Here is an 11340-nt window from a genome sequence, read left to right as displayed (position 1 = left end):
CTCTGCTGCTCTCCCTCTCCCTCTCTCTGGTGTGTTTGTTTTATTTGCTCCAGCGCAGGCAGGTGCCAGGGCATTTAAGTGGTATGCATTTTACCATTTCTTAGAATTGAATTGCTGGTAAGCAGAATAAGAAAGAAAATCATTTCTACTCTGAGTAACTTGGTTCATTTTTTCCAGTTTAGAAACTTAGTTACTTTCTAATTATAGATTGTGGCTGGGTGTGTTGTAAACTGAAACCAGTTCTATAGGACTCTGCTCTTTTCTTTTCCTTTGAGCATGAGCAACAGGAACAGGTGAAAAGCAAATCTGGAATTGCTTGAGTTAGGCCTGGATTTTTCATTGTTCTTTGTCCTTGGCTGTCTGTCTGTCTTTATTTTTTTCTTTCTATCAATTACAGTTGACATTCAATAGTATTTTATATTAGTTTCAGGCGTACAGCATAATGGTTAGATATTTACATAATTTACAAAGTGATCCCCTGATTAGTCTAGTACCCACCTGGCACCATATATAGTTATTGAAATATCTGTCCTTGTCTTTATTTAGACATTCAACCCAGATGTCTACTTTACTTGTCCGGAGGAAAATAAAAAAGCTTAGCATGCATTTTATTACATGCTCGCTTCATGAATTATTTTAATAGGTATTCTGGAAACAACTTAGTAGAAGACTTCGACACTTTGCTGCTAACCAACCATCTCATTTATATTTTATGTAAAGGATTTTCCTTAAACTTGAACCCTCCACTCTAGTTCTTTGAGTTAATGTTGGTCTTTGCTTTTCTTTATAGCTCAGAAATTCTGGGATGGGTCAACGTCGAGGTAAAAGGTTTTGTTTCTTTCAGGTTCCTTTTCCCACTTTCATTTGCTCATTTTTAAATATCAATTTTTAAATATCTAAGTAATACATTTCTTTTGAAAAAATATGAAAATATAAGTAAGCAAATGAGGATAAACTACTCGTGATAGTACTACCCAGTCTAACTATTGTAATCTTTGGTGTTATTTTCCTGAGATTCTTTTTAGTGCTGGGAATGGGATGTATTAATCTGTGAGAATTTCTGGGTCTCTCCACCTAGTCTCCCCACCACTTGCCAAAGAGGATTTTGTTTTTGTTCTGTCTAATTTTTCCCTTTCCTGGGTCTATTAGAAAATTTTTGTCTTTCTCAGACCAATTCTGGAGTTAAATCAGGAGACAGGCTATAACCCATATAAAATTTTAAAAAGACAAGTAAAGAAAAAAGAACAGAGAAACTAACTAGACCCAGATAACAAAGAACTGGAGAGAAGGGGGACAGACAGAAGAGAGCATGTGCTGGATGTTGGGAAAGCTTGGGGGAGCAAGCAGAGCGGGAGGGCGGGGCGCGGCGGTGCACTTTGGCTGCAGAAGATCTGGAGAATGGGCAGGGAACCAAGGTTTGAGTGAGAATAGGACAACTTCGCTGTGGTATTTGAATTGAAATTGCACTGATGTAACTGCACTATTGGAGAGGTGATGGAAGTAAAGATGGACTGTTGTAGTCGGCCTGTGCCGATCCTGGGGCCTGGGGCTGGGGAGCATTTGCTTTTACATTTTCTTTTTTTATATGTTCATTTTATTTCCGAATACAAAATTATATGCTAATTGTAAAATTTTCTACTTCTGAGCTGTATAACATATACAATAAATCTACCTAATGGAGAGAATATATTATAATTGCTTTTACCCACTCAATATATTATTAATGTCTTCCCATATTATTAAGTATACTTCAGCTTTCAAAAAGTCATGGCCACATAGGTTATTTCTAAAAGTTTTTAACCATAAATTCCACTCATGTGAATACCGTTGCAATTCAATCTTTGCATTTTTATTTATTTCCTTAGACTCTATTCTGAGGAGGGGATTTATTGCCTTGAAGGGAATAAGTATTTGCAAGAGTTTTGAATGAAATAAGCATTTTATTATTATAGGGTTTAATTTTAAATTATGTATTGCTACCCTTACCACTATTTAATTCCATGCATTTAAATAGAAATTTTTACCTTTTTCAAAGCAATTTGACATTGATTATACCCCTGATTTCACCCATTATGATAAAATAGTTTCACTCCTATTTGAAACTACTTAAAAATAACTTTCATGTTTCAGGAGGCAGAATCAGCTAATATTTCAAGAGATTTTTTAAAATCTTAGTTATTCTATATATGAATCAAAACATGAGTATGAATCTTTCATCTGCTCTATTTCAGAGACAGTAAGCTCTTGGTATCGCCTTCCATTATCCTTTCTTTCTCTGTCCTTCATTTCTAAATCAGTCATGTTTATATTCAGAGATGATGAAAACACACTGACTGTTTTTGTCTTTCCCAAGTAAAATGCTCGTTAGCCTCTTGTGAGGGTGAAGAATTAGTAATTTGTTGTGCTTGCTCACCACAGATGTCTCATTAAAGGTTTTGTATACACAGTGGTTTGGGGTGGAGGTGAGAGCTGCAATGCCCAGTCATTCTTGCTTTTGAAATACTTGGTCTAAATTTCCTCTTTATAATGTATTTCCCCATTATCAACAGTAGTGTAACCTTTGGCTCAGGTACCAGTGAATCTGGAAGCTTTGTGCTTGGAAACCTTGTTTGATAACCTATCTCCTAATGTTACTCTGGGCCTTTTTAAAGAATTATAATGGACTCTGTATGCCAGGAGCCATAAACTCAAATACCTTTATGGCTGGGCCAGTTACATAAGACAGAGAAGCAGGCCAGCTATTAGAAAAACAATGATTAATGGCAGCTCATTGGGGCCAATGTGTCAGAGATGCAGTAGATAGCAGTGGGGACTGGGGCTAAATGGAGAAGATTTGTTCTATCTGAATGAGAAGGTGCTCCAGCAAGTTGTTGACACATGGGAAAGTGGGCCTAGTGTTAGATTTTCTTGTTTTCAGGAGAAGGAAGAAATCTCAAGTTTTATGGATTTTTTTTTTTTTTAACACATTGGGATTCAAGTAAAAGTTTTTTGAAACACTGTACAGTTCAAACACAAATTTGACTATAGACTGGATCTACCCCCAAAGAGGCCATTGTGTGACCTCTACTCTACATTCATCTATCATGGCAGTTTCTGTGAGGGTTTAAATAACCTCTTAGAGCTCAGTAAATACAATCTAATGTGTACTAAAACTCAGGATGAATGAAAGCTAAACACAGCCCCTCCAAATGAGGGGGTCTCTTAAATTTCAGAAGTCTTTGAAAATTGTGGGCCTCCAATAAGATGGTCTGATGAGTTTTGTGAGAGTCAAATTATCTAGGTGTGAATCTTAGCTCTATGATTTTCTCAACTGTTCTCTTAAATTTCTTCTTTGGAGAAATGAATGAGTAGTATCTGCCTCAGCAGGTTCTGAAGATTAAATGAGGCAATTTAGATAACATGCTTAGTAAGTACTCACTACTTGTTTTTGCTCCTCCTCCCCTTTCTCATCTTCCTCTTCCTGCTACTACTACTATTAACCTAGCCCCCCCCTTTTTGTTCCCCATATTCCAGGTTCCTGAGCCCCTTCAACATGATCCTCGGAGGAATTGTGGTGGTGCTCGTGTTCACGGGGTTTGTGTGGGCAGCCCACAATAAAGACATACTTCGCCGCATGAAGAAGCAATACCCCACAGCCTTTGTCATGGTGGTCATGTTGGCTAGCTACTTCCTCATATCCATGTTTGGAGGGGTCATGGTCTTTGTGTTTGGCATCACTTTTCCTTTGTTGTGTAAGTAAATCTGAGTTGACTTTTCTTACATCTAAAAAAATGTGGAAATGAATTGCATTACTTGTTTCTTATGTGTATTGGCATGTCTGCAAAATTATCAGAATTTTCTGAAATAGCAGGTCAAGTTCTGATAAGTAGTCCATTCATTCCACAAGTATGTACTGGGCACGCTCTTCTGGGGACACAAAAATAAACAAAAAAAACCCAGAAATCCCAAGTTACGCAGCAAGAAACTGGCATAGCCTGCATTGGATTCCAGATTTGTCTGATAGTAGAGTCTGCTCTCAATCTTTAAGTGCCATTCATACAGTCCTGACACAGGGATGAATGTATTTCATTTGGATGTAAACTACTTACTCTCTGCTTACTGAGAAGATTATTATTCATGTCAAAAGTTTTATAAACCTATACAAATAATTGACCCAGAATATAGGTATCAAGTCCTCAGATTCTGGCAAAGAGAACTAGATATTTTCTAAGTTTTACATGCATTGTTTACTGAGATCCCAAACACATGAAGCCGGAAATAGAGAAAAGATAAAATTTCAGTCTCATCAGAAATCTGATTAAAATTCTAGTGTATTAAGTGACAGGAACATCCCTTTAACTTTTAATAGCAGTTCACTTGTTCATTATTCCATTAAATAAAATCAATTACTTGTTTGGGGTTGTGTTAGATTAAACCCAGAATATTTGTTGATGAATCCCACACTGCAAAATATTTGAATCAGCAAATTCATACGTTTTAAAATAGTCTTCAAGTTTTCCTTACGTGCTAAAGGCTTAGTATTTCAGTGATTCTGCTAAGACACATATCTCGTTAACTTTAGTTAGTACCTTTCCACATCAGAGCCTGAGACAGGCCAGTATGATGAAATGTGTCATAGGTAGAGAGTCACGGGTCTTGATTTTTATTCTTAGACTAGCTAGAAACCAGCCATGTGATTTGGATCGGGTATCCTGAATGGGCTGTAGTTCACTCATCTATAAAATAAGGAAACTAGACAAGATCATTGATTCCCAAACATTGATACTTGTGAGAATCATCCAGGATGCTTTTTAAAGATATAAAATTTTTAGCCACATTTCTTGGAGATCTTGATTCTGTGAGTCAAAGAATTCAGTAGTGGCCAAAGAATGTGTATTTTTAGAAATCTCGTATGTTTCTAATGGCCAGTCTAGATTGGGAACCTCAGGTAGAATGAGCATTAGTGTTTCTGAGAATGAGAGTCCTAGATCACCTGTGTCAGAATCATCCAGAGTGAGTATTAAAATTTTACATTCCGGAGCCCTACCTCAGTCTGAATTTGGGGAGTGTGGGGGATGGATACTGGGAATTTATTTAGCAGGCTCACCAGGTGATTTGTATGTACACAGAAGTTTAAAAATCACTGGTATAGATCACCTGGGGTGCATGTTTAAAATACAGATTTCCAGGCTCATTCCTTTAAGGTTCTGATCTAGGAGAGGGGCCACGGATTCTGTTACTTAACAAGCTTGAGTAATTCTCAGTGATGAAGCAAATTTGGAGAACACGAGGGTACATCAAATCTATAAAGACTTTAGTTTTTATCTATAAATCTATATCCAACACATTGGAAAAACCTCCTCTTAGGTGGACTTCACCTCCTAGGTAGACTTCACCACATGCTTTTTGTAGAGAACAAAGTACAGATAATCCCTGAATTGAACATGAGTTCCTTTCTAGAAACTTTGCATAAGGTTGATTTTTATGTAGGTTGGAATCACGTTGATTAGCTTTGAATGTCAGGGCCTTTATGTAGCAGCTAAGAGGCAATAAAAGAGTGTGGTTGCCAGATTATGGTCGTGCCTGCTGAATACCATGCTTTCACACAAAAAGGAAACTATGTATGACTTGACAAAGAGCCTTATATACAACTTATATAAAGTCCAAGGATCCATTTGAGGATTTGAACCAATTAGAGAATCAGACTGGACTATACCTGAGGCAGTTTACTAAAAGTGTGAAGAGAGGGAGTATAATGTTGATGTGGAGAAAGATAGCTGTTGCTTTGGTGCTAACCATGTTTCACTTCTTCGTAGTGATGTTTATCCATGCATCATTGAGACTTCGAAACCTCAAGAACAAACTGGAGAATAAAATGGAGGTAATAGGTTTGAAGAGGACACCAATGGGCATTGTCCTGGATGCCCTGGAACAGCAGGAAGAAAACATCAGCAAACTCACTGACTATATCAGTAAAGTGAAGGAATAAACATAGTTGACCTGGTGATAGGGCTGCAGAAGTCGAATTGCAGTTTGCCCTTGTCCAGACCTACTTTCCGTTTGTAATTTTGAAATAGGAGGTGCACATACCATCCAACGATCTATGGCATCATGCATGTGTAGGCCAAACTGTTAATATCTCTGATGTTATAGAAGAAGGCCTCAGAAACTGAAAGAAACCACCCTCCTAGTATGTCGAAGTTTCAACTACATTTATGAAAACTGGTAGGAAATGGAGCACACATATTTTTAGGGGAATAAAAGAAAATAAAAGAATTGTGGATTGTACAGCAATGATACTGTTATCTTGTAGAGAAAAAAGTCATTATTAAGTGTCAAGGCAATATGAGTAAATGAAAAAAGACTGTTAAAGTAGCTGATGTCATGCATTTGCCTGTTTAATCCCCTCCAGCATCCTCCTCCAAAGATATTCCCCAGGATTGTAGTATGTGGAGTATAGTTTTTATTATTCTTTTAAAATCAGAAATGATCTCTATCACCTTGCCTCCTATCTGACGTGCAGTGGAAATGGGATAAACCAGTTGTTTATATTTTGTTTACAAATATAAAAATAGCTGTTTAGGAGAATATTTTGTCAATTTTTTGTAAATTTTTGAAATGCTAGTAATGTGTTTTCACTAGCAGGTATTTGTTGCAAACTGAATGTCATCTTCCTTAAGGAGGTGACAGCTGTGTAATCTGTATTGCTCTTTACGTCTTGTTAAAAACAAACAAACAAATAAAACGAGTTCTGTTTATATTGCACATTTTTTGTTGTTATAACAAAAAGGTGTCCAAGATAATGTTTCCTATATTTTTTCATTGTTTAATTTTAACTGGAACATTTAGAAAGAAGAAAAAATGAATGTGTATGTTATTAATTCCTTAGGGGCACAAAGAGGACAATAATATCTGATCTTTTGAAATCTGAAAAGCACCTTTAGATGACCAAGCAAAACGACTTTTAAAAATGGGAATGAAAATAGGAGTGATCACCGGTTTCTGCAATTCATAAAACTTTTAGATAGCAGTTGTTACAACCATGTTTTTATAGATAGACATTAGAATTAAGATAGCATATGTTTATATATTGTTACTTTCATCCTTTCATTTCCCATGTGTTTAGAAATAGATTATACATGTGTTTTGCTTGCCATTTGAATGATTTCATAGATGAATAGAAAACATTTAGGTTTCTCTTACATTTAATTATGAAGACAATTGGAACAGTACTTCTTGAAGAGACTCTGTATGTCCTAGAATAAGCAATAGAACATGCTGCTCCTGATTTTTCTTATATTTTCCCAGCCAACCTACTAGCACAGTGATACCACCATGACTTCACAGACGTGGTCTAGGAATTGTACTCTTACCCAAATATGAAGAATAAAACTTATCAAAGGTATTTTGTGAGACTTTGTTTAATGCACATCTGTGTTAAGTAGCTGAGAAACTCAGTGACAGCCCTACAAATGATGAGGGTATACTATACAGCAAACACTCACCTTGTGTTTCAAATACTATAAAATAAAGCTTTAGTACTTCCAGCCAGAATAAAATTGAATTCCAATAGGATTCTTTCTAAACCTGACATGGGTTTATACAAACTTTAGTCCTATTTTCTACATGGTAATTTCTGCTGACTAAACACAATAAACTTGGAGAAAGTGACAAGTTGAATCTTAAAAATATACTCATTATAAGTACTAATAGTGGTCAATTCTGGAAGGATAATAATAGAAAAATGTAGCATGTAAATACTATAAATTATTACATTTTTTCTTTATACCATTTTATATAACTCATAAAATGGTGCTTATATAAAAATTCACACAAAGTAGAGAGCAAACAATTTCTAAAAATGTCCTGGCTTTTTATTACATTCAATTTTCTAAGGATGCACTCAAATCAGTGGTTAAATGCAGATGTTATATATTTCGTTATCTTTGGAAAAACTATTTTCATTATTTTGTCTCCTCATAGTATTAGTCGGATGTCAACATTGCACAAGGTTTGCTATCACTAGGATGTCATAAAAACATCCAGGCTGGGTCCACACAAGGGAGGTGTTTTCTAATGGCACTAGGAACTCCTTGGCCCACACATCTACTTCATGTCATCAACCTGAACAGGCCGGGTAACTCCTCAACAACCTCCAGTCGGGTCTCGACCCCTCAGTCAGAAGAAGCAAACATTTGGGGGAAATTATTACATTTTAAAAGCAAATTAAACCTTTCGGAGATTTTTAGGGTAGAAATGGGTAGATAGAAAAAGCATATAGTGAATGACTTCTCCTGTGTGTTGAAGCAATAAGCTGTGAATTTGGATCATCTTTTTTTGCACATCTAAGGTTCAAGTCCTCTTTCAGGATGATCAGTACATTTTGAAGTTCCTGGCTTTATTAACACTGTGGCCTCTACAAGCAAATGCATAAGGGCTTTCCAGAACCTCAACCACAAATATGCATTAAGCTTTTAAACGTGAGAGCGCTTTGTCCTATCAGTGTTTAGTCTTTTAGATGTAGAATATGTTAGACACTTAAAAAGTTTTATTTATTGACTTAACTATCCTGCTTTATATGCAAGCATGTTTTATAGAAATAGTAAAGGAGAAAACAAAACTATCAGTTGTTGGCTATTCTAAAATTGATTGATTAATAATCATAACAATGTGGATACTTTCGTACACACTAAGTTATCTTTAAAAAATAGAAACAGCCTATTTCTTTACCATGGCTTATCCTTCCAAACACTATATTGTTTTAAGTCTGTCCCCATTCAATTAATTCCCTCTTAGCCTGCTTGGCTTGTTATGTACTATCTATGATTATATAAAAGGAGAAAGAAGGCAGGTGCCAATCATTTACTCAGGTAAAAGAGAGAAAAAGCATCAAAGTGTGATTTTTTGATTTCTAGAGTCTTAAACAAAATTTCAGATTCTATGCATCTAGTGACTAGAATGGATAATTAAGGGCTCTAGGAACTTGGAAGGAGGAAAGAACACAGATTGGAGTTGTCTGGAAGATTTTTATGGAGGATTGGGGTCTGACCTAGGCTTTGAAGACAGAATAGGACTTTCATAAATGAAGAGTAGAAGGGAAGTCTCTCAGAATATTCTACGGAAGGGTCAGTGAGAGCAAAGGCACAAGGGAGTGCATGAGAATGTTTCATGAAAAGAAGTATAAAAGATTTGTGGCAAATAAGACTGGATTAATAAATTGGGGCCAGGGAATGGAGGGCCTTGAATGACAGGATAAGGAATTTCAGTTTAATTCCATAGCAAGTTTTATTTAGAGTATTTTTGAGGAGAGCAACAAGGTCAATTTAGAGTCACAGACTAAACAAAAACAAACAAAATATAGTTACCTAAATCAAAAGTTTCTCAATAACTGTATTATCTATAATTTATTAATTTTTTTTACAAATGTAGCATACTATCTCCCACTGTCTCTACATATATGAAAACAGGGAAGTTTTTGTATACACGCGGGGTTTATTTTTGCCATAATTTTTTCTGGAAATACTTCATTTTCTCCATGTTCTGCAGCTTAAACATTCTGCTTTCCACAGATACTCCTATCAGAAGTATACTCCCAAACATCAGAGGAATGGCAAAGCAAAAAAGCTAAGCAGAGTTGGAAACTGGAAATATCTCCTGATTCTAAGAGCTAATTAACAATTCTTCCCTTTCAAAGCAACAGAAGGGCCTTGAGCTCAATTTACCCTTCGTATTTCCATGGAATAAAACATGATTTGCTCCTTTTAAGATACTGTGTGGTGAATTAAAGCAGAGGAGATGGAAGTAGAAAAATTTTTTAACATTTCTATAGTATTTATTGTTATTTAGCAGAAGAAAGTAATAGTAAGGCAAACATTTACAATTTTTTTTAAACTTCTGTGCTAGAAGCATAACTCTAAATTTCACCTGTCACTCAAACTGATTGAAAGTAGAAATTGTTGACTGAATATTATTTTATCTCCTTTCTCCTTCCTTTTCAGTCTCTATTTTGTCCCTGGCCAAGCGTTCTGCCCTTTACAAAATACTCCTATCAGATGTTTGAATTGTTCCCAGTTTCACCACCTGGATCCAGAATTATGTTGCTGATGTTGTCTCCAAGCTCTAATTCAAGAGTCGTTACTTCAATTCCTTGTTCTTCTAGATTATTCTGTTACCCCTTATTCCAGTTCTTTTGGCAGTTGCACCTGTGATTTAAGCATTTGAAGAAAAGTGGAAAATTAATCCTGGAAATTCAAGAGCTTTACAGCAAAAATGACATTTACATACCTCAAAGGATGCAAAATGGATCAGGCATTCTGGCCAGAGAGCTCTCGAATCATGAGAAAACAACAACTACCACTACCATTCACTAGGCATTTGCTGATACCAGGGACTGACCCAACAGCTTTGAGCACATGTGAAGCATATCTTAGAAACAAAGGGCAAGTGTTGGAGTCTCCTGGGTTCAACTCCTGCAACTAGCACTTACCAGTTGTGTGGTGTCGGCCATCCATTTTCTCAGGTATAAAATGACAACAGCATATCTAAATCACAAGGTTATTTTAAGGATTAAGTAGTATAATGCAAGTTAGTAACTGGTGTAACATTTATTTTTAATAACATTTTCTGATTTCATCCTACAACAGCCTTGTAAAGAGGGTACAGGTTTATACAGGATAAATAATTTGCTTAAGGTCACATAGTTAGAAAGTGGCAGAGCAGGATTTGAACTTAGATCTGCCTGATATCAATATCAGTACTCATGCCTTAATCATCAAAAAATACCACCACAAAATATAAAATATATGTTCTTTTAACAACCTGTCTTTCCTCTTTGAAGCACATTCCTTCTTTGATGTTCACAAAAATTTAAAAACACAATGTTGCAAAAAGAAAAAATCACAAAAGAGTCTAACTGCAGGTGAACTTGTAGCTTTGCTTCACAGGAATAACTTAAGGCAAGTTCTCAAAGGGTTTCAAGTGGTATGTCTTAGGAGGGTGACTCATCTATTATATACATACCACCTTCCATAGAAGGCTGAAGAAGTCCATAGGACACTTAGAGTTTGTATAGTAATGACTAAGAATGTTTCTATTTCTATTGGCCATGCCCACCTGCCAATATGATGAACCATTTTGGTCAAATCTGCTCTGGCCCCTCTTGCAGGCAATTCTTTGCCCACGACCTTTGGCTAGAGAGGTTTCCTAGTCCCTGCCCATCAGAGAGGACCTTTGATGTGTTGCTGCTACCTGCATAACCTTCAAACCAGGGATCCTCCAAGTGTTCCTGACCCTCTCCCTCCCTGGTGCTGGACTTTCAGAAGGGGAACCGTGTGACTGTACTTTGGTAGGGCGCTCCAGGGC

The 11340-nt window shown here is 36.3% G+C and overlaps 2 protein-coding genes across 2 annotated transcripts in view; one reads left to right on the top strand and one right to left on the bottom strand.

Moving 5' to 3' along the window:
• The window catches only part of ARL6IP5 (ADP ribosylation factor like GTPase 6 interacting protein 5), an 18045-nt gene extending 10661 nt beyond the window's left edge, over window positions 1-7384 (top strand). The window contains exons 2-3 of the mRNA XM_006917479.3: window positions 3514-3731; window positions 5796-7384. Of these exons, the coding sequence (XP_006917541.1) occupies window positions 3514-3731; window positions 5796-5968 (391 nt within the window). The 3' untranslated portion in view covers window positions 5969-7384. The remainder of the gene's footprint in view (window positions 1-3513; window positions 3732-5795) is intronic.
• Window positions 7385-10154: 2770 nt separating this feature from the next.
• LMOD3 (leiomodin 3) overlaps window positions 10155-11340 on the bottom strand; it is a gene marked incomplete at its 5' end in the record, with an annotated part of 9008 nt that continues 7822 nt past the window's right edge. The window contains one exon of the mRNA XM_015593653.1: window positions 10155-10181. Within this exon, the coding sequence (XP_015449139.1) occupies window positions 10155-10181 (27 nt within the window). The remainder of the gene's footprint in view (window positions 10182-11340) is intronic.

Source organism: Pteropus alecto, unplaced genomic scaffold (genome assembly GCF_000325575.1).
Source record: "Pteropus alecto unplaced genomic scaffold, ASM32557v1 scaffold75, whole genome shotgun sequence".
Taxonomy (NCBI): domain Eukaryota; kingdom Metazoa; phylum Chordata; class Mammalia; order Chiroptera; family Pteropodidae; genus Pteropus; species Pteropus alecto.
This window is presented reverse-complemented; position numbering and strand designations above follow the sequence as displayed.